The following is a 24,220-nucleotide window of genomic DNA, read 5'->3' on the forward strand; positions in this document are numbered from 1 at the left end:
GATTAGGGCACCGTGGGGATTTGGTAATTTTGCTCATCACAGAAGGAATTCGCCAACCAGCATCCAACTAAACACGAGGGCCAACGGCCACCACGCTCTGCTGAGGCCCCTGTGTCTCTGCGTTTCCCCAAATACAAGAATAAACTGTTTATGGGCCCTACGCGTTTACCCCTGTGTGCCCTGTGTCCGCAACCGCTGTGTCACGGCCCCTCCATCCCACAGCAGAAGCCCCAGGCCACGGCTTCGACAAAGGGCAGATAAAAGGGCTGAAGCCAGAGAAAGGAAAGTTGGTTGGGGTTGACTTTGAAACCAAGATCAAACAAAAACGACCTCTTGGAAGTCTCTAAATCGAATCCATTTCAGAGTGCATGGGCAGACAGGGAAATCTGAACTGTGAATAATTGCCGGATCAGAGGATTAATTTCCAAGGGACAGGACAGAACGGGATACGGTCTCAACAGAACTAATAAGCTTGGCCCTGCTGGTGTGACGTGGACATTGCATTGATCAGAGACTCCTTCCACTACTGCACACATGACGCATTTTTTTTTTTTACTGGAATACATATATAATCATGTATGTAAGTTGGTTTGTATGTAACTGAAGACTGCTACCCAGAAATTTAATTTTAGGTTACGGGCCTTGAGGCATTTTTACATTTAAATTGCAATCAGTGAGACTGTGAAATTATTCTTCCTAATGACCTTACATTGGAAGACACTGGTGCCCAAATCAGTTCGCACCCCGGAGCTCCGTTACACATCTAGAGGCGCACACATGTGGGCCTTTCGGGCGAGGCCAGAAGCTGGGTTTGCGGGTTCTCAGCCCCGGCTGCACACGTGGGACTCCATCCTGAGGTGAAGCTGCGGTTTTCTTTCCGTTTTTGCAGTTAAATAAATGTAAGGGCTTTCATCAGCCCAGGAAATGTAAACTTTGGCACGACCCAGCCTGTATTCAGGGGCACCTGAGTGGCTCAGTTGGCAAACGTCCTACTCTTGACCTCAGCTCAGGTCTTGATCTCATGGTCATGAGTTCAAGCCCTACAATGGGCTCCACGCTGGGCATAGAGCCTACTTAAAAAAGACCCCAAATTCAGAGAAAATCGCTGTCCCATAAAGTCCCTGTGCCTCCTACAGCCTTGGGTTTCCATTCTTTCAAGACTTTAGACTGGGGCCCATTTCTAATATGCGGGCATCAGCTACCTTCTAAAAAATCTCATAAACCAACTGGCTCTAGTGACAGGAGTCTTACTATCTTTTCAGAGGGTTCCCAGCAGGGAACTTGAAAGTGTTGGGGGAATAGTAAGCTCAATTTTATTAGAACGAGTGAGTCCATATGCTGCTCCCCAACAGACCACAGACTGGATTGCTGGAGGCGGTGGTAGGAATTACGATAGATATTAGACCCCAAAACGGTTTTAAGTGGTGAACATAATTATGTTATGTATGACGAAATTCAGAATGACGCTGCCGGTGAAGGAAAGGCAGTTCCTCACAAGGAACATACGGTGAGCTCCGTTTCTGCATACGCACCCTCACATGCCACAGCACTTGGATACTGAAGCCTTAGCTATTTACCACCCCCTCCAAATCTTCCCCAAGCACTTGCATGCTTCAGCTGGACACAGAGCTGTGCTGTAAAACAGCCGAGCATCTCTTCTGGCGGATTATTCTGCAAGCCGTCACCCTTCGTTTTATTACCTAATGATAACCTGCACAGGGAGTATGCAAAGCTCCCCCAGCTTCACTTAGACGGAGTGTCTGCAAGGAAACCAAGGCTTATCACTCCTTTGGCTGCGGCAGGGGGAATACAGAGTCAAAATGTCAGCTATTTGGGCTCTTTCCTCATTTATGACACCTTATGAAGCACACAGCCATCTCCTAGGTGCTGAGAACGGACAACTTAAATGTGTGGGCATGAAGCAATGGTTCCAAAAACTGCAAAAAATAACACTTCTGCATCTTAAAGGGTTTGCTCCCATGAAAGGCCTTTTTATCATCCAGCGTGCTTTCAATAAATCACCCGAAAGATTCCAGTGGAAATAAAATACACTCTAATTGCACTCCCATCTCATCTCTGGGGCTTCTCTGAAGGTCAGTGTAATGCCGCCTCCTGGCTCCGTCACTTGACGTGAACCTGCTGGCACCGCCATGTGGGCAGTTCCTTTTGAATTAGGTTTGTCTCCACGTGGTTACAGGGGGGAGGCTGAGGAGGGCAAGGACGCCCGCAGCTCCTACAGTGCGCTAAGCTCTGGGCTGCAGCTCTCAGCATACACTGCCTCACTCCCTCCAGCAGCCCTGCGATGTGTCATTTACAAATCAAGGAGACGGGAAGGGCAAAGTGCAGAGCCATCTGGCTCATAAATGAGAGAAACTCCACGCAAACAACCCTTGTGTTGTGTACGTCTTCTCACTAAGTTTGCCCTTTGGGTATCCTGAGTAGTCATTTGATTCTGTTTCTTGAGTGAATGTCCACCTAAATAGAGATCTTTCCTTGCGTGTGGACAGTTCGTGTTTTTTCCGTTCCTTGGTTTCCCAGGATAACGACGACAGCCCTTCGATTGTAGGGGCTCCAATGCTTGATGACTAGCTTGGTCCTGGACTTAGATTTAGAAAATGCTTAATATTTATCCTAACTAACTTAACAAAGTAGAAATGGACATTTTTTTCTTATTTTATGGTGCGTGCCAGCTTTTCATCCCTGAAAGTTCACTGCAGCACTTTTTGTGAAGAAGTCAAGGTGATTCCAGAATACTCTCCTTCAGAAGTATTCACGTGCGACAGGCCATGCCCCCGTCATAAGCTTAGTAACTAAAGAAGACATCGTCCAATACACAGGGACACAATTATGTCTCTATGCTCATGGAGTAAGGTATAAAAAGCTAAGAGGTGGACAAATCCACCTAGTTTTTTGAACTGTACATCATATAAGTTCTATTATATTCCATGACTCAATATATTGCAGTGTTTCTCATTTAAAATTTGTTTAGAGATTCTGTCACTAGGAAGTACTCACGAGTAGGACTGGAGAAGTGCTCACTTTCTGGGGGCCTTTGCCAAGATTATGTACTGCATTGGCGCGGTTCTCTTTCCTGCTATGGAAGTATGTTCCCGGGATCCCAAGCGACAGGCTTGGATCCGGGTGGTAACTGTACGGGAAATGCATGCTTTACAAATTCAACTTAGAACCATTTCTGGATAGAGCTTTCCACGGTCACTGCACCCTCTCTCTGGATACAGGAACTGTCTCCAGCATGGACGGAACTAGTATCTAAAACGAGGATTTTTCATCCATCCATCCATCCATCCATCCATCCATCCATTTCTCCATCCACCCATTTCTCCATCTGTGCATCCGTTCTTCATCCACCCATTTACCCATCCATCCATCCATTCATCTGTCTCTCCATCACTCTTCCACCCACCCCTCTATCTATCCACCCAATTCCTCCCATGGGCCAGGAACACTGCTAGGTGCTGGCAGTCATGAAAGGATTCCCAACAGCATGAACTTGAACGTGGCTCATCCCAGTTAAGAGGTAGCACCTGAGTTTTCAGCTGAGAGAAAAAGGTACAATGTAGAAATGACCTTAAGGTCATCAAGGCAAATATTTTTTTGACAGACGTTGCATATGGGAAGAAATCACCAATTGCTTAAACTACATTTCATTTTACATGTTTTGCACCAAATTTCTAACAGTTGAAGACAATTATTCAATGACAGAAAATTGGGATGACTGGATATATCGTGTCATTGCCTATTTAAGTTTTCTATTATTTTAGTACCATTTTTAAACGAAAGGCAACCAAACATTTTAGCATCACTATAAATCTGGCAAATAAATATATAGATTTACTTTTGTCTTAGTTTAATTTTCTAACTTTATTTTTTAAGTTTATTTATTTTGAGAGAGAGAGAGGATGCACAAACGGGGGAGGCAAAGAGAGAGGGGGAAAGAGACAATCCCAAGCAGTTCACACTGTCGGTGCAGAGCCCCATGTGGGGCTCAAACTCCTGAACCGTGAGATAGTGACCTGACGCTTAACCGACTGAGTCAGATGCTTAACCGACTGAGCCACCCACACACCCAGAAAACTGGTAACTTTTTAAATATAATGACAGCATATGCTGTATTGGATATGTTCGTCTATTATCAACTGACCAAAAGTAAAAATATGAATATTGCCCACATTTCTTTAGATTATAAATTTGCAAATGAGATACTTTTATTTACTTTTCCTATAATTTCACAGAGATTGTAGAAAAGAGAATACGAAATTAACCCTGCTTTCACTACTATTTTAAAATACTGAATTTACTCGACTTAATGTCTTTAAAACACTTGCTGTTTTTCCTAAAAAAATAAAATAAAACTCCTCAGGTAGTGAAATTATGTGCAATAGGTGATTGCTGTCAGTAGACAAAGGAATCACAGTCGGTAAAAGTGACACATGCCTGGAAAACTGGGGAATGGAGCATCAACACAACAGCAAATGTGACCTCAAATGGGAGTTCTGAACCAGAGACTAGGGTCGGGGTTCCTGACGCCCCCTGTTGTCCAAAGGGAGCAAGGACAGAACTTGCGTTGTTACAGAGTCTGGCCTCAGGCCTGAGGATCATGACACCCCAATCTCTCCTTCAGCAGTGATTTACATGGACGCTGAAAACACACGCACACGCTTGCACACACGAGCCCTGAGCGCCACTTTACTCCTGAATAAATAAGGAATAAATAAGCAATAAGTCCTGAAATACGACCTTCAAGCCTGCTGGGGAGACACGCTTCTCCCGCAACGCAAACAGCACAGGAGATCTGATGTGAACCCAATCAGTGGACAAGAAGGAGAACAGCGGCCGCAAGGAAGGAATGTGTGCGCACAGGGTCCTGCCCCTCCAGCCCCACCCGGGAAGGTGCCAGCTCTGAGTTCTGGTCCTTCCGGTCGGCCCAGTCTTTCCCTAGACAGGGCTGCGATGTCCCTGCTGCTTCAGCTCTGGCGTCTCAGCGTTTGTCCTCCCCTGGACCAGTGTCTGTGCCACGATTTCTGCAAAGCATCAGGACTGTTTCATCACCAAAAATTCACTCACTCGTCGAATACAGTTTTGAGGGCTTTACTATATGCCAGATGCTATCGACAGGGCTGCAAATAAGCCAGGCAAGCATCAGAAGTGACTCCCTGCCGCACTCCCTACATTGAGCACGACAGCCAGCCTGCCTGGGATGAAGATGTCATCCTTTGCTCCCGACTCCCCTCTTAAACTGGGCTCTGTGGTGCTGATGCCAGAACTCTGTGAATCCCACTTCTTCTCTGCCACCATCTTGCTCTTCGTCTCCGACCACAGCCCGTTCAGTGAGGGACTGGACAGACTGTATCAGGTGGAAGAACTTGTTCCTTCCTGCCTGCCCCACCTGGATGCCCTTTCTGCCCCACCTGGACATCCTGTCTGCCCCACCGTACTTCCTGTCTGCACCCATGGACTTCCTGTCTGCCCCACCGTACTTCCTGTCTGCCCCACCATACTTCCTGTCTCTGCCCATGGACTTCCTGTCTGCCCCACCGTACTTCCTGTCTGCGCCCATGGACTTCCTGTCTTCCCCCTGTGTACTGCTATCTGCTTCCTGTTCCTGTCCGCCTTGCTCCACCTGGCAGTGACAGTCTGTTCTGACTTAGGGTTTACCTGAAGGACCAGCTACACGGCCCCCTCAGTCCAGCACTAGCTGGCTAGCTCCTCCTCCTCAGGGGCTGGAGCCTCCCTGAGGCATCTGAGTTGTAATAAGCACAACTTCTTCTCTGGGTTCCTTCAGCCCCAGGGGCAGTACCTGTTTCCTGCATTTGCCATCCTGTAAAGCTTCAGTATTCTCTTTTTAATTTTTCAGTTAACACCTACTTCCTGCACTGCAGTGATTCTCTCTCTTGAAGCTGTGCGGTGTCTGGGTCCCAGCTGGACTTGGACTGATACAGAGAACCACACATACTGAGAAAAGACAGCAGGGAAAAGGGTGGGAAGTAGGGCTGCAGGCGGAAGAGTACGTGATTTTAGATGTGTGGGTCAGCGAAAGGGACATTTAAGAAGAACACAGTTGGGGCTCCTAGGTGGCTCAGTTAGATGGGCGTACGACTTTGGCTCAGTCATGATCTCATGGCTCGTGAGTTCAAGCCTTGTGTCAGGCTCTGTGCTGACAGCTCAGAGCCTGGAGCCTGTCTTTGGATTCTGTGTCTCCCTCTCTCTCAAAAATGTAAATAAAACATTAACAAAGTTTTTTTAAAAAATAAAAAAGAGGGAAGAAAACAACTTTCCTGCTCTGCTTGAACCTCAGGCAAGCAGCTTCCTGCTTTAAAGAGCACGGTTTCCTCAGGCCCCTCTTTTACTTTCTAGACTGGGCTGGATGTTCTCTAGAATAGCCACTCCCTAATAAGCAGGCTTCAGGTGTTCTTGTCCTTCACAGAATCCCAGACTTGGATCATCTGCCAGAGAGAGGAAATGACCACAGGGGTCACATGCCTGCTTCCCCAAAGAGACCCATTTGGCTGTCTCAGGCCATCTTGCCCATGAAGGAAATGCTGGCATATGGGTTATGGAGATGAGCCCCTGATGATGATCCTTACAGCAAACAGTCCACTGACCACGGTGAATGCCCATATGAATGTTGTCTTTGGTGGTGACGGGGAAGCACCCGCCTCCTGATAAGGGACATCAGGAGCCCCCAACGCTAACCAGAAGGGAAGCTGGCTGTCTCTCCTCTCCCTACTGCCACCTGGCCCAGATCCCAAGACCAAAGACACATTTATTTCATTTCTAAAATCTCTGGCTCATATTACACCACTTAAACTCTTTCCGTTGGTTCCTCAGCATATGAAACAGTAGTAGCATCCAGTGTGTTCGGTGAAAGCATCACTGGGCAGAGAATCTGAAGGCATCCATCCGACACCCGTCGAACCCACGTGGCTGTGCGATATTGGCCATGTCACTGCCCCGCACTGAAGCTCACGTGGGCTCCTGAGAAATAGGGAAGTGGAAGAAACCTACAGATTCTATAATCACATTGCTCTTGTCAGGTAACGTTTGCTCACAACGAATGGTAGGCTAGCAGAAAAATCGCTGGTTGCTTCAAGGGTAAAAGAGTATCTTATAAAATGTTAACCTTGGTCTATTTTTAGTGATGAACTTCATTCATTTCGGTCAATTTCAAAATTCTAACTATATTCTTAAGGAACTGGCAGAAATGTATGTAATTACCCAGCATGCTTTGGGGTATGCTTTTCCCCACCCCCATGTTTCCATTTCCTAATAACTACCAACTCTGGCCTTACGTCCTCTAAAAACTGTACACTATCTACAATCTTATTACCTGCCTCCCAAGGCTGACATGTTTTCAACCTGGTCTTCCCATCACCAGCCTTCTCACATCGTGACGCTCCTCCTAAAACCTCCCGTCATCTCTAACGACCGTCTCTATTGTTGGTTCTTCCCTCCACTCCTGCTTTATTTTACTGGCTCCAGAACGTTTTTCAAAGTCAGTTAAAAGTTTGGCAGTATTTCAGACAGTTTCCTAGGATTTATTGGGTGCTGCAGAAATACTCTCCACAATAGGATTTCCAGGGAATCCCCGGAGTCTGAGGTTGGCAGGAAAATCTAGGACCGTTCCGACCAGTGCCCCAAGCAAGTCTCCAAACAAGTGAAGGAATTCTTCTTTTTTAAAAATGTTTACTTATTTTTGAGAGAGAGAGAGAGAGAGAGCAAGCATGAGCTGAGGGGGGGCAGAGAGAGGGGGACAGAGGATTCCAAGCAAGCTCTATACCGACAGCAGAGAACCCAAAGCAGGACTCAAACTCACGAACTGTGAGATCATGACCTGAACCAAAGTCAGATGCTTAACCAACTGGGCCACCCAGGTGTCCCCCCAAGTGAAGGAATTCTTTTATTTTTTCTTTTTAATATTTATTTACTTTTGGGAAGCAGAGAGAGACAGAGCACAAGCAAGTGAGGGGCCAGAGAGAGAGGGAGACAGAGGATTCCAAGCAAGCTCTATACCAACAGCAGAGAACCCAAAGCAGGACTCAAACTCACGAACTGTGAGATCATGACCTGAGCCAAAGTCAGATGCTTAACCAACTGGGCCACCCAGGTGTCCCCCCAAGTGAAGGAATTCTTTTATTTTCTTTTTTTTAATATTTATTTACTTTTCGGAAGCAGAGACAGACAGAGCACAAGCAAGGGAGGGGCAGAGAGAGAGGGAGACACAGAATCTGAAGCAGCTCCAGGCTCTCAGCTGTCCTCATGGAGACTGACGCGGGGCTTGAACCCACAGACTGTGAGATCATGACCTGAGCTGAAGTCAGAACATCAACCGACTGATGCACCCAGGCGCCCCCCCAAGTGAAGGAATTCTTAAGCACACTGTGAACACTGGCATTTACAAGTTCTCCAACATTGCCGGAAACAAGAGAAGAGTTAGATTTTAGGAAAAGGGATATGTATCCCACACATTACAGCTTTACCAAACACAAGGCTTTATGTAAGAAGAGTCAAATTTCACACAGATTTTTCTGCCAAGGGCAGTGTACAAACTTGATATGGGGGTGTGTGTGAAGCTAAAGTGACAATCCAAGTACAAAATTTGCATGAAATACTTTAAGAAAATCTAATCCCGTCATAGGCCACAGAATCCTTATCTAAAAGAGCCTCACTAACCGTATTGACTAATGGGAGTTTTTAAACATTGTCAGAAACCTCACTGAATACGCCCTTTCTGAGTAAACTATATGCCCCAACAGAAATTTAGGGTGTTCAGTGGTCATGGAAGGAAATCAGATGAAATGAATTTTATTTTATTTTTTAAAAATTTTTTAATGTTTTATTTATTTCTGAGAGATAGAGAGACAGTGTGAGCAGGGGAGGGTCAAAGAGAGAGGGAGATATAGAATCTGAAACAGGCTCCAGGCTCTGAGCTTTCAGCACAGAGCTCGACACGGGGCTCGAACCCACAAACCATGAGATCATGACCTGAGCCGAAGTCAGACGCTTAACTGACTGAGTCACCCAGGTGCCCCAGATGAAATGAATTTTAAAACAAATTGTATAGTTATTTAAACCTCAAAACAGAGGTTGGGTAAATACAATATTTTTATCTGTAAATTTGAAATATGAACATTCATTGCAAGAGTAAAATATTGGATTGGGTTCACAGGAACTTGGGGATACAAAGATGAATAAAACAAGGTTTCTTGAAGAGCCCGTGGCCTGGTGTGTAAACACAAACTTGGAGCACCTGGGTGGCTGAGTCGGTTGAGCATCCAACTTTATTTAGCTCAGGTCATGATCTCACTGTTAGTGAGTTCGTGCCCCGCGTTGGGTTCTGGGGAGCCCCCTTCACGTCCTCTGTCCCCCTGTCTCTCTGCCCTCCCCCCACTCACGTGCCCTCTCTTACAAATAAACACTTAAAAAACCCTGTAAATAAATAACTACAGGATGAATTCATATATATTTTAAAAGAAGGCCCTGCTGCACCATAAATGGGGATTCTAAGCTCTGAGATGACTAGATGCCGAGGAAGGAGGAAAGTGGCACTGAGGTAGCAGCCAAATGAGAAAATGGTGACCCCTGATGGGAACATTTAAAGATGAGGCGATGAAAACTCACATGAACGGTCTTATGCGCCCCTGTGGGCAGCAAGGGCCTGGTGATGCCAGGAAGCAAGAGTGCATGTTGGGAAGTGCTGGTCTCCAGGCAGGCGACCTAGATGCCAATCCCACTCTTTTAAGAATTCTTGTAACACAGGGACAGTCAAGAGGTCTTGGGCAATGACCTATAAAATGGGTTAATAACAGTGCCTAATGGAGACTGACTTCCAGAATGGAAGTGTAGGGGTGGGGTAGATCTGCTCTCTAGTGAAATGATCAATCATTTAACTGCTAAAAATTCTTCTCTCTCTCTCTTTCTCTCTCTCTGTCTCTCTCTCTTTTTCTCTGTCTGTCTGTCTCTCTCTCACACACACACACACTCACACACATCCAGGCCATTTAAAGTCTCTGTAAATTGTCCTAAAGGCATAAAATGGGGAGGAACATCTACAGAATTTAATTGAATAAACTTGGAAAGAATGGGGAAATTCGGTGGCATCGGAGCCGCAGTCTAGTCATATCCTCGCCCCCAGTGGGTGTGACGGAGCTCCCGACTAGACACGGGCCCCTTGTCCCCGCCCCCCCATTCTAGGGCTACATTTCCAGGTGAGCGGGAGCAGGCCCCTTAGATCTACGCCACAGACACTGCGCTCCGGGCAAGCACCGCCGTGAGGACCCATCTGCTTGCTACAAGCGGCCACGACTCTTGCGACAGAAGCTCTACTCCAGAGCCAGCAGGCTGAGGATAAGGGGGTCCTGAACGTCCCCGCACCAGCTCATCTGTAAGGCCCAGCTGCAGGCCAGGAAGCAGGAGCAGACAGAGAAGACGGGGTTCTAACATCCTCCCCCAGGGCGCCACTCAGAGGACAGGCTGTCTGTCACTCTGGGAGGGGCAGCCCCTCCGGCCCCAGCTCCCGGCCACTGGCACCTGGGTCTTACCCAGGAGGAGAGGCAGCGCTAAGAACAGGAAGCTCACCTAAAGGGGCTCATTTTGCTCCTATTTTTCCTTACCACCACTCAGGAGCCTAAATTTCTTCCATCTGGTTTTATGAAAGAGGAGATTTAAAAGCGCTCTTCCCTCCCCCTCCAGAGAAGCTCCGCTGTCCTCAAGTCAGACTATAGAGCAGTTTATGCCCCAGGGCGTTGTCACCAATACAGGTATAAACACACGGACAATGCAATGGGCTGGGGGGGGTGGGTAGGGGACAGGTGGTGAGGTACCAACGGCGGCGCGGGCCTTCTGGAAGACGGAGTCCAGGCCGCAGCTTGTACTCGGTGAGGAGCGACGTCGGAGGCCATGTGGAAAACGGCCTGCCGAGTGGTGAAACCAACAAGAGAAAACTACGAGAGCCGCAGCCCCGGAGCCGCGGCCGGCGGGCAGGATCCGGGGCGGCTACTGCTCTCCGGGAGGCTCAGTTTTTAGCAGAAAATGATGAGACGTGAGACGTCAAAGGAGAGAAAAGTGCGACCCCTAGACGTGAAAAGAAACGGCCTTGTATCCTCAAGTTCCTGTGAACACAGAAACGGCCTCGGGGGGTCCCGGGCGCTGAGCTTAGCAGACGCAGGCTTCAAAGCCACTGTTACAAATACACTCACGGAACCAAAGGGAACTATGTCTGAAGAATTAAAGCAAGGCCTGAGGACACTGACATAAAATACAGACTGGGAGAAATTAGAAAAAGAACCAAATAGAAATTCTTTAGTTGAAAAGTACAATATCCCAGGGCGCCTGAGTGGCTCACTCAGGCATCTCACTCTTGATCGAGGCTCAGGTCATGATGCCTGGGTCATGGGATCGAGCCCCAGGTTGGGTTCCACATGCACTGAGCATGGAGCCTGCTTAAGATTCTCTCTCTCTCCTTCTCTCTTTCCCTTTCCGTCGTCTCTCTTGCACTCACATTCTCTCTCTGTACCTCAAAAAACATTACAGTATTGCAAAGAAACCTTTACAACAGAAGCTTAGTAGTAGATTTGAACGGCCAGCAGAGAATCAGTGGATGTGAAGATAAACTGATAAAGATTTTGCAATCTGAAGCGCGCAGAAGAAAAAGCAAATGAAGGTAAATTAACGGAGCCTCAGAGAAATGTACTACACCATGAACACACCAACAGACGCATAATGGGAGTCCCACAAGATGCACACAAAGACACCCACACGCATACACATCACAGTAAAAACACAGAAAGACCAAGACAAGAGGAAAATCTCGAAATAGCCATAAAATAAAACAGTAAAACTGCAGTGAGATAAACAGCTGACTTCTCTTGAGAAACAACAGGCGGCAAGAGACAGGACGACATGTTCAGAGTGCTGGAAAGAAAACATTACCAACGATAAGAAGAAGAAAAACAACCCAAACTCTCTCCAACGCTCTCTACGCAGCTACTCGAAGCCACAGTGAGATACCGCTTCATACTCCTCAAGAGAGCTATGATGAAAAAGATGGACACGTGTGGGCTACAATGTGAAGAAATTAAAAACCTCCTATGATGCTGGGGGATGCAAAGTGGGAGAGCTACTGTGGAAAACTGTGTGGACGTTCCTCAAAGCGTTAAACACAGAATTCTCATAGGACCCAGCAGTTAGGCTCCTAGGTATAAACCTAAGAGAAAAGAAACATGGCTACCAAGAATTAGTACGCAGATAACAGTGTTTTTCACAACAGCCAGAAAGAGCGGAGACGATAATATCCATCAACTGCTCAGTGGATAAAAACTGTGGTATAAAGGGGCCCCTGAGGGACTCAGTAGGGTGAGCGTCTGACTTCGGCTTAGGTCGTGATCTCGTGGTTCATGGGTTCCAGCCCTGTGTCGGGCTCTGTGCTGACAGCTCAGAGCCTGGAGCCTGCTTCAGATTCTGTCTCTCCTCTCTATGTCCTTCCCCTGCTCACACTCTCTCAAAAAAATAAATTAAAAACATTAAAAAATGTGGTATATGCGTACATTGGATTATTATTTAGCACTAAATATAATGAAGTATTGGGGCGCCTGAGTGGCTTGGTTGGTTAAGCATCCAACTCTTGGTTTCAGCTCAGGTCAGGATCTCATGGTTCATGAGTTCAAGCCCTGTGTCTGGCTCCTTGCTGACAGCGTGGACCTCCTTGGGATTCTCTCCCTCTGCCCCTCCCCTGCTTGCGCTCTCTCTTTCTCACTCTCTTTCAAAATAAACATTTAAAAAAAAATAATGAAGTTTTGATACAAGTTCCAACATGAATGAAATGTGAACACAGTACGCTGACCAAAAGAAGCCAGTCACAGAAGACTGCATGTTGTAAGCTTCCCTTTATAGGAAATCGCCAGATTAGGCAAACCTATAGAGACTGAAAGTAAGATAAGTGGGCCCAGGACGGATGGGGGCTGGAGAAATGGAAGTCCTCAGGGTTGGTTTTTTTGTTTGTTTTTTGTTTTTGTCTGAGTTGATGCGGAGTCTCAGATTAGGTGGTGGTGATCTGGAAATCCGGAAATCTACTACAGACCACTGAATTACACACTTCCAAGGGGGGAATGGTGTGTGAACTACATACCCTGGGCTTGATTTCAGCTCAGGTCTTGATCTTAGTTTGCGAGATCAAGCCCCACGTCGGGCTCTGTGCTAACAGAGCTGCCTCTCACCAGACCACCAGAGCCTTGTGCCCGGCTTTGGCAGGCACCAGTGCCGCCCAGTACTGAAGCCCATTCGCTTTTCACAAGAGCCTCCGGAAAATGGCCATTTTAGTCTTACAAGAATATCTACCTACTATCAATAGGACCACACCATCAGCGGCTCACTTTGACAATGCTCCTCATTGGACAACTACAGCGAAGCACTCCCAAACTCAAAAGCTGAGGGCCTGGGGAGAGAACTATTTATCAGCTTGGTAACTGCACTGTCTCACAATTATATATATACATATATATATATTTTTTTTGTGGTATATATATATCTATATATATATATTTTACAAATAGTTTATTGTCAAATTGGTTTCCATGTAACACCCAGTGCTCATCCCCACAAGCGCCCTCCTCCACGCCCATCCCCCCTCCCCCCCACATCCATCAGTCCTCAGTTTGTTTCTCAGCATTCAAGAGTCTCTCATGGTTTGCCTCTCTCCCTTTCCCCCACCATTGCCCCCCTTCGTCTCCCCCATGGTCCTCCGTNCCCCCCTCCCCCCCACATCCATCAGTCCTCAGTTTGTTTCTCAGCATTCAAGAGTCTCTCATGGTTTGCCTCTCTCCCTTTCCCCCACCATTTCCCTCCTTCTTCTCCCCCATGGTCTTCTGTTAAATTCCTCCTAATCCTCCTATATGTGCAAACATATGATATTTGTCCTTCTCTGCCTGACTTATTTCGCTAAGCATAGCAGCACTCTCAACAATAGCTACAACATGGAAAGAGCCTAAGTGTCCATCAACGGACGAATGGATCAAGAAGATGTGGTTTATCTATACCATGGAATACTGTCTCACAATCATAAACCACGTTCTCCAGTTGAAGACGTCAAACTCTCAGTTAAGCAATATATTTTAACTTCAAGGTAACGGTCCCATATGGTAGGTAAAAAAAAAAAAAAACCCAACCAGGAGAACAGAATATAGGCTATTTCTCCCCCACCAGGGATCTATTTTCATAATGCTGTCCCCTATGGTCTGCAAAGGTGTGTGAGAGACAACAGGACAAACAAAAGAGAATTCTACTGACAGCTGACCGCCATTCAATAGCCAGGTCAACCAGAAACACTGGAAGAAGAAAGCAAAGCTTAACAGAGATCTACCTGGTACTGTAATTAGATTCTCCCTCCAAAAAAACCAATAGTAATCAAAAAGAAGCCCTCATCTAATATAGCACCATTTTTCTTCATACCTTAAGAGATCTGAAGGAGGAATGGGGTATCCATCAATCAGGAAAGAAATAACGGACTTGGCAGCCAGTTGAGGGACGTTCCCATTCAATATTTTTCCTTATCTGGCTAATGACGGAGAACTTCTTACCCTCCCTTTTTCTTCTTTAAAATGCCTTTGATTTGTCCTATGGCAAACGCCCCTGCACCTTCCACTCCTAAGTCTAGCTGAGGTCATGTTTGCAATGGTGCTCTACAGACAAAAGAGCAGCGAAGTTGGATTTAATGGATTTGGAAGATTAATGGTGAAAGCGTACAGATTTCTATTCCAGTGACCGAAATATTAAATTCCAGCATTCGTTGTCCAGAGGAGTCTTTTTTCTGTTCTTTTTCAGTTCTTTATCATACACGTAGCTGTCACTTACAACTTGTGCCGTTGACTCCTATGGAGATCAAAGAGAACCAGAAATCTTAAGCTGCTGCCAGCCCACTCGGCTCACGGGACGGCATCCAGGGCACAGCTCAGCCATCAGGAGAGCTTTGGCTCAGGGAGACCTGGGCGTCAGTAAGCCTACACCCCTGCTGGGTTCATGGGAAGCACCTCACCCAAGCTCCACAAACAAATCCAAGGATATGAATTCTGAAAGCATGGCACACCTCCCTTCCACACACATGACTTCCATTCCCGGTCCGAGCTTTCATAAAGAAAGCCAAGGAGGAGATCTCTTCCTCTGATGCATTGTATGAAGCGTTCTAGCCCTTTAATTAAGGGAGATCTGTTTGTCTTGGAAGAACATGGAAGAAATAACCCACACTGTCGTCAATTGTAAAAATTATGCCAAATAACCGCCAAATCCTTGGAAATCCTGGCTGTGTCCATTCTCAGACCAAAAGCCGTTTACCAATTAGAGTAGACATGGAATAAACACATTTCAAATTTCCCTGAAAAGCAGGTGTTAATATTTCTTAAAACTTTTTACCAGGATTTAGCATTTGCACATTTGTCATATTTGAAGGGATTCAAACTTCAGCATCCAATACTCACACAGCCGTGCACAAAATCCTTCTAAGATGCAGAGTCTGCATTCCCTCTTTCCAAAGAGAGAAAGGAGTTTAAGACAGACTTAACACATTTTCTAGAAATGTAACAAATGTTCAAACACCTGTTTGCTAAACCTTTAATGTACTCAAGACCTTAAAGCACGACCACACATTTCGCCTCAGCTACCTACGACCTGTCTCACTTGGCTGTGTCTGACATATTAATATACTCAAGACTCTAAGTATCTACTAAGCTCTTCTTGCTTAAAAATATGGAAACATTTCAAGAAAATTAAATGATGAGACATTAAGATTTTGGCCTGGGTCAGCCTGAGGGACAGATTATATGCCAGGAGTCCCTTGTCTTTAGCAATTTCTGCTAAAACTTCCAAGTAGACTGTTTCCTTTTATAATTAAATTATTGAATTATTGTATTTATTAATTTGAATCCAGTAAACCCTTTATCTAACCTGGCTTTACTGTCAATAAAAAAAATGAACCAAAAAAAAAACCAAACTTCTCAACTTGGCTGGATGCTCCTTACCGTAGGGACCAGCAAAGGGGACCCCCAGAGGCATATAAGTGATGTTCAATGTCTAAGTCAGATAGAGAAAAACCTTGGTTTGTGAGAATTCGTTCCAGAAACATGGTTGTAATCCAAAGCACTTGTCTATCAAAGCGAACTTCCCCATAAGAAATAATGGAAACTCAGATGATTCGTGCCACAACCCCCAAAAATACTCATATAAAATGAGTATAGTACTGTAATATAATACACATTATTAATGAAAATATAAAATATAAAGAAAAATAAACAAATTAACCCTCACTTACCTTTGAAAACCTTCATGGCTGGTGTGAGGGAGACAAGAGACAGGAAGGTTATTGTGTGGGATGACTTTCACTATCACTAATGGAATCAATATCGGCTATGTATCGGCTCTACAGAATCTTTTTCTTTTCCTGTGACTTTAACAAGGAACCTATCCAATGACCTAGAGGGAAGCAAAGCCTTCCGAAGCTCATCTTGTCTGGAAAAGCCAAGGACTGTCCAAAGGTGCTTTGAAGTGAGAAAGAATATACTAGTGCCAGTTGTGGGCACCTTCCAATGTTCTGAGAAATGACTGATTTCTGCCAAACACCACAGCCTGAGACCTAGCATGGAGCATGGGTAATGATCACCCACAATCCCACAGACAGAGAGAGGAGAGAGAGAGTGTGTGAAGAGCCATTGGCGCAGTTGTGATCACATGACATTTGGCATCATGAACTACTCCTATTACTCGTTTATCAAATTAAAATTTATCAGTGCGCCTGGGGGGCTCAGTCGGTTGGTTAAGTGTCGACTTCAGCTCAGGTCATGATCGCGCGGTCCATGAGTTTGAGCGTCGGGCTCTGTGCTGACAGCTCAGAGCCTGGAGCCTGCCTCAGATTTTGTGTCTCCTTCTCCCTCTGCCCCTCCTCCACTCATGTTCTGTCTCTGTCTCTTAAAAGTGAATATATAGAATGTTTAAAAACCATTAATGTGTGTTAGAAAGGTTTGCTCATCTTGTGGAATGTTCCCAGGAGAAGTTACTAGCAATCCAAGGTTCCGCTGTGCTAAGAAAAGGGGCAACGCGCCAACAGAATCATCCAGGGAGACCTCACTTCCCGGCCATGGGTTCAGCACCGCATTTGGAATTAACACCCTAATCTGTACGTATGTGATCCTCGACAGAATGACAGCAGTGAAGTGCCTTCAAGCAGCTGATCAAATAAGGAACCCGGCCAATCAGGGGAGGGCTGTTGTTCTATTCAGAGGGAAGGCGTTTCCCCAGCGCTAGCAATGGACCAGCGAGTCACAGTGAGAGCATCCCCGGAGTTCATGTCTTCAGACCTAAATTCTAAGAACAAGTTTCATGCTGGCGCACTCTTCTGCAGTTCTTCTAAAACAACCCCAGAAGTCTGGCCCCGCGCACCACAGCCAATGTGCAGGAGGACACAGCGCCCCGTACTTTAGACAGTGTGACTTGGCCATGTTCTCCTGCTTTTACCGAGCAAAGAAATCCATCCTGCAGTGATGGCAGCGCCGGCTAAAAGATCCCAAGGGAAGTCCCTCCCCTTCCACACACACCCCTGTCCCCATCACCTCGCTACAGGCAGCGGGTACTCACCAAACCTTTGCACGTTGAAAGAGCCACTGAGGAACTGTTGTGGGATCGTAAGGAGCCTTGATAAAAACAGAAGTCCTCAGGCGGGAAGGCGTGCACCGACTTGGTGCCTCCCTTCCCCAGAGTCTGCACCATAAACGCAGGAGCCAGCAGGTTGCTGGAAGCTTTCAGCTCTATGTGGAAGTCATGCCTGAAGCCCTTGAGCCGAAGGTGAAGAGATTCAACCCCGAGCTGGGCCAGCGCCCTCTTCCTCCTCTGAGGGTGGGCGACTTCATGCGACACGTAGTCTCCATTGTGGTCAACCTCATAGGGAGAAACCAGCTCGTACTCTGAAAGACAGAGGCAAGGGTTGGCTGAGTAATTTCAGAAGAAAAGACTCTGGGAGCCAATCTTAGAATTTAATATAGTGCCAGATAATGCTTCCAGCCGATAGGAAATGATGGAGGAAATTGCAACACGGAGCCAACTTCGAACGCACACTGTAGGATGTGCGTTCAATTGGAGCCAGAAGGGAAAACCTTCAAGTGGCCGCTAAGGAAGTCACTACTCCCCCATCGTGGGCTATTCCCAGGTCCCCAGTCAGCAAAATCTATGACACTTCAATGGAAAAACACGTTACAGCCCCAAGAAATTTAAAAAATGGGATGTTTAGGGTTACATTTCATAAATTTCACTTTACACTCATGATAAAATGTAATCATCTATGGTTCTAAATATTCTTTCAGTCGCGCTTTGGTTTTTAACAAACATCTTCAGTGAGCTGACAAATTTTAGCTTCAGAAAGCAGTTAAAAAAGCAAATATGAGGGGCATTCCTTGCTGCTTAATATTTTTATATTTAATTGTGAAATCAAGGAGTCCTGGGAATCCTATGCAGACATATTCCGGGTTCCCAGACGCTCACATTTGGAAATGCTCCTACATGTTTGCTCCCACCGAAAACCATGGCAGACCCTCTCGTTGGCCTGAGTCCCTGGCCCTCCATCAGACTCCACAGCCCAGGGTCTTTCCGGACGCACACTGAGGTCCTCTGCCCACTCTGATTCACAGTATGAAGCCTAAAACATGTCCAGATAAATACTTTTTGGAAAAGTCTGGAAACCCCCGAGGGGCTATCAGATTTCAGGACCCCCTTACAGGTCTGCCGGGTTTCAGCCACCAACGGCCCTCAGTTTTGCCTTCTCTGTTCATCTGGGTCACTCTCCTCTCTGTGGGAAGCCCAGAAGGAAGCTTCCAGGCTCCTTTCATTACCAGTATGTGCTGTCAAGAGACTCTTCTGATGGATACTCAGTAACCGGGGCCCTTTTCTGCCCTAGCCAGACTTAGACACGTTTCTTGGAGTCATAAGATACAATAGAACAGAATCCCACAGAAATGGCATTCGGTCAGAAGTAAGAGGTGATTGGGTAATTATTTTTTCGAGAAAAATGAGGTTTTTTTCGCAACCGATCTCTTTCTATGCTGGTGCGTGATCACATGTCCCTATGCTGTCCGGCAGGTAACAGAAAGGTTGCTCTGGAAGGGAGCAGGCCGCCAATGACCTTCCGTGGGTTGGGGGAGGCAGGGGAGGCCACGGGTGGGAAGGCCTGCATGGAGCCCCCCACGCCGAAGCCTGTGGCTGAGTGTCCCGTGCCAGGCAGCCAACCCCATCAAGGGGCGAGTCAACCAAAGGCTGGGCTATGGCTTCTGTGACCCCAGGGATGCTGTCTCCTCCCGTCCAGAGCTTTTTTGTTTGTCCGTTTGAGTTTAGTTATTTATCTTGAGAGTGAGAACCGGCAGGAGAGGCTCAGACAGAGGGAGACAGAAGATCCGAGTCAGGATCTCGGCTGACAGGACACAGCCGGGCGCGGGGCTCAAACCCACCAACGGTGAGATCACGACCTGAGCCAAAGTGGGACACTTAACCCACCGAGCCACCCAGGCAGCCCCTCTGATCAAGAGCTGTGACAGGCGACTCTTCTGGGCCCACGGGCCGGTCCTGCCACGCAGGCCTGGGCGGGCACCCTGCGGACAGGTGGGGAGCCGGGCCCGAGAGACAACTCGAGCCACCCGTCAAAGTCTACGCCGAGGCAGGAGCCCTGGGCTGGCTTCACGGTTTACCAGGAACGCGGTGGACGGCAGGCAGGGCGGAGAAAGGGGGACGCAGGTCAGGAAGCTGCTGCAGGCCCTTTATCACGTCCGCCCACACCGCCTGCCCCACCCCCAGCTTTCTGGGGGTGCCGCCCCTCACCCTGCCCCCGGCGCTCTCAGGGAGCCAGCCCCACCTCACTCCAGTCCAACGGTTCCAACGGAACTAGCTCATCAGCACATTTACTGCACATAAAAATGGCCACCTTTGTAAAAAATCAAATTGTTTGCAGATGACATTAGCCCCATTCTTTGACCTCGGTTTGAAAGTCACATAACAGGTCTCCTTTATCTGGAGGGGACACGGGATACCTACTCTCAAAACAGCGTCACTGAGGAGCCTCTTGTACATGAACACAGCCGGCGTCCTTGACCTCCAGCTCCCTGAGGGGGACACACGCACGCCTGGGTCCCGGCGTTTGTCAATTCCCCTGGGGTAACGCCCCCTGCATGGTGGATGTCCGTGTGACATCACCCGACACGCAGTGTGGAAGAGACTTGCCCCGGGATCCCCAGACAGACGTGACTGCCGTAAATAACCTCGAGAGCACAGATAATGTCAAACCTAGTAAAATAATTATAAGGGATGAGATTTGAGGATTTCCATTTTGTTCTTAAGAGGATTTATTTCGCTGTAATGTTATATATTTTAATTTAATTTGTTTTTAATTTTAATGTTCATTTTCATTTTTGAGAGAAAGAGAGAGGCAGAACATGAATGGGGAAAGGGAAGAAAGAGAGGGAGACACAGAATCTGAAGCAGCTCCAGGCTCTGAGCTGTCAGCACAGAGCCCGACTCGGGGCTCGAACCCACAAACCGCGAGATCATGACCTGAGCTGAAGTTGGATGTTTAAGGGACTGAGCTGCCCAGGCACCCCTATCTATTTTAATTTTCAGTGACCAGCTTGTCAAAATTTTACGGAAAGTAGCAGTGCACTCCGGAGGGCTGGTACCCGGTGACCTCAGGACAGGAGCAGCACCCGCAGCAAGGCCACTCTTTGTGGTTAATGACAACCGTTCCCAAGAAGCAAGGAGGGCACATGTGATGGAAGAAGACTTGTTTCCAGTCCTATCTGCCGATTCTCAGCCGGGGGGGTCCCCTCCCACGCCCCCGGGAGACCACTGTCTGCAGACATTTCTGTTTGTCACCAAGTGGAAGGGGGACACTGATGCTCCTGGAACCTGATGACCAAATCCAGAGATATGGCTACATACCCTCCGATGCCCAGGCCAGACCCCCGCCACAAAATGCCAATACGGCCACGGCCGGGGGGTCCTGGTTTAGCCCCAAAGTGGTGCTTTCCATCCAGCGTGTACTCCCCGTTACATATAAATGGACGTGGAAAAGGTCATCACTAAAGAATTCAGTGAATGAGCAAAATAAGCCCAGTATCTCATCCTCCACACAGTACTATCTGAAAGAAGTCAATAAATGACTTCAATAAACTGGAAAAACTAACTTGTGAGCCTAGGTTTTAAGATGATAATCCCCTCAGCCATTGGCTTGTGAGTTCAAGAAAAAATGAGTGTGATTTCCGATCGCTGAGAATCCCTTGCATTAGACCCGTGTCCCACACACACTTGGTGAGGGAGGAAAACGTCACATATGGCTGCTCCCGTCTGTGGTCAGGACGAGTTGATTTCAAGAGGTTTTCTGACCACAGCAACGAGCCTAAGACCGTGCAGGAGGTGTGGACAGCACGTGAGCATGCAGGGCTGGTTGGTACCAGGGCCAGAGAGAGGATCTGCACCTCGCATCCCACCCCTGATTTCAGTGACATCACATACATGGCTTGAGAGCCGCCATGGAGCAAGTATGGGAACCAGAAAATGTTACCGATCCGGGCTCCAAAGAGCCTCCTGTTAAAGAGTTAGGAGCACCCCACAGGTGAACCTGAAAGCGATCGCCCTGTCTCACGTTACCTGAATATTTGAATGTAAATCAACAGAATCTCCCGATGCACACACACAAACAGGTCTGTGATGTACAAGGAAACAAATTTCTAAAGAGCTTCTACACCTTGCCCTGGAAGAGTCGCTTACTCCAGGATTAAAAAGCTAAGGAATCTCTGATAGTCTTGGCTTTTTACCAGGAGTCGCTATTTTTATTACAATGCGTAGGAAAAGCATTACAATCTCCTATTAGGGAAGCACCATTCCGAATCAGCCACAAGACGAAATGGGTGTTCTTGATGTCTGAAAAGAGTCTCATTATCCACGGCCGCCTCACAGAAGAGACACGGTCCTCTTTCCTACTGCATAATTGCTCCAGACATGGAGCAAAATCTGCAATCCCTGTTTGAATGACGTGTTACTTTAAACAAAACTAGCGGCCAAAGGAGGAAGTCCAAAGCCAACGTGTGTAACAGATACCTAGACGCCCAACGGTAAACTGACCCCAGGGTCCCACCGAGTGCACCCTGGCTCTGCTGTGACACCACGCTCTCAACTTAGCTTACAATTAAAGACCTAAAACACACCAAGGGGCGTGAGGGGGGTGGTGTACCCACTAGGCTAGAACTTCACTGATGACGGCTCTCCCCTTCCCCTTCCATTTCTGACCGAGCAAGCTGTGTGGTTGTCATGGAAATGCTGGGCTTATGACACCAGGCGACTGGAGCCACCACTTGCCGGCCAGGCTGGTGTCCAGCTCTAGGGAGCCTGCCTTGGCCACGAGCGGGGGAAGCACATGTAGGAAGGAGGTCTTTGCCTTCTACTCCTGGCCGTGCTTCTCTGCCTACGACGCTCTTACCTAAAGACAGCTTATTTCCTATAAATGCCATACAGTAATCTGAAAATCTGAGACTTGAGGAATTTTCATGATTTTAGAGAACTAGAATCGTTATAAAAACATCCTTTGAAAAACTGTCTGTGGAGGGACAATCAAATACAATCTGGATAATTACATACCACGGGAAACATTAAAGAAGGCCGAGGCCAGGCCAAGAAGGTGACCTTTAAATAGACAGATAATTACCTTTCTCTAGCAATTACACAGCCAGTTTTTTAAGTATTTCCTATCGCTTACATCTAGCGCCCTCTGGTGGTCCTAAGAAAGTCTTCTGTTCCCAGTGCTCTTGAACCTATCACTTCATTTTATAGACGAATCACGAACTCTCCCAGTAAGAGACTCCAAACAGTGGAGGCGTTTGTCAAACTCCTGTCTTTATGAAAGGTTAAAAACTATATTCAAACATTTTGAATTGCTAACTGTAGTCTTCTAGATTTCCTGAAAATCTGTTGGGATAATCAAACCTAGTTCTTCCTCTAAAACACTGACATTTGATATGGCAGTTTATTGTTGGAAATGTTGCAAAGTACAAGTACCGAACAATCGCCAAGGGACTGGGTTCAGATAAAAAGCACCTAGCAACAGGCCATCCCACCTGCCTGCCCTTTGACCCTAATGGGGTTCACAGGAAATTTACAAATGCAGCAGTAAACCGCACACTGCAAATGGATCAGACTCGGTTTATGCCAAATCATGGCACTGCGCTGCCCTGCGCTGTACTTCACTTATGCCCCCGCTGAGCGTGAGTACTTATGCTCACTACATAAGTACTGAGCAAAAACGGCTTTCTTTTGTCTCCCGCTCTTCACTACAGGGCACAGAGACTTCCATTTAAGAAGCCAGAGGTGGATCGGGACGGGGTGAAGGTGAGGAGAAAGGAGTCGCCGGTGCTTTACCATTTCCTGAATGGATCAATTAGTAAGACCTTTAGATAATTCCTTGCTTTTTAAATTTTCCTGTTGCATCTGTATTTCTTGCTTTTGTTCCAGCCGCTTGTGGTAATAACGCTGGTGAGCGCTACGGCTCCCCAGGGAATACAATGTAAATACTGGCGACCCCGGCTCCTAGGCGCTCGCTCACCAGGCGAGGAAGCGCGGCTCATCCTGCGAGCACATTCGCAGCGCCTGGGAAACCAGCAGCACCGGCGGCCCCTCGGCGAGGACTGCACCCCCGTCCCGCAGACTTACCGCCCTCCGCCATCCAGGCGGGCCACTCCGCGGGCCCGGGAGGTCGCCGGACGCCCGCGCTCCCCGCCGAGGCCGCTGCGGGTCCCACGCAGCACGCAGGTGCCTGCTGGAAAACAGCCGCGACACGTCGGTGAGAGCCGCGCCGCGCCAGGGCCGCCGCGGGCTCCCCGCCGCACCGTCGGGGCCTCCCCCGCGCACCCACCTGCGCCAGCAGCAGCACGCAGAGCGCCGCGCACCCGGGGCCCCGCATGGCCGCGCTGCGCCCCCGCGGGGGGAACGCGCCGCTCCACCCAGGGGCGCTCGGAGGGGCCGGGGGCCGCGGGCTGGGCCCCCAGCCGGGCGGCTGCAAGCGGGCACCGCGGACCCGGCGCGCAGAGCTGCCCCGCCGCTCTCCGCCGCCCGCGGGGCCTTATCAGCGCGGCTCGCAGCGCGCGGGGGGCGGAGTGGCGGCCGCGGCGGCGGGGAAGGCGGTGGCGCCCCAGCC

The 24,220-nt window shown here is 47.9% G+C and overlaps 1 protein-coding gene across 1 annotated transcript in view; it reads right to left on the reverse strand.

The window, feature by feature from the left end:
* Window positions 1-23,986, reverse strand: part of ADAMTS16 (ADAM metallopeptidase with thrombospondin type 1 motif 16) — a 145,937-nt gene extending 121,951 nt beyond the window's left edge. The window contains exons 1-2 of the mRNA XM_039217681.1: window positions 23,737-23,986; window positions 17,635-17,960 (exon numbers count right to left, since the gene is read on the reverse strand). Coding sequence (XP_039073612.1) covers window positions 17,635-17,960; window positions 23,737-23,986 — 576 coding nt within the window. The remainder of the gene's footprint in view (window positions 1-17,634; window positions 17,961-23,736) is intronic.
* Between the last annotated feature and the right edge of the window lie 234 nt (window positions 23,987-24,220).

The sequence above is a fragment of the Hyaena hyaena genome, unplaced genomic scaffold (genome assembly GCF_003009895.1).
Source record: "Hyaena hyaena isolate Hyena2069 unplaced genomic scaffold, ASM300989v1 scaffold_705, whole genome shotgun sequence".
Lineage (NCBI taxonomy): Eukaryota > Metazoa > Chordata > Mammalia > Carnivora > Hyaenidae > Hyaena > Hyaena hyaena.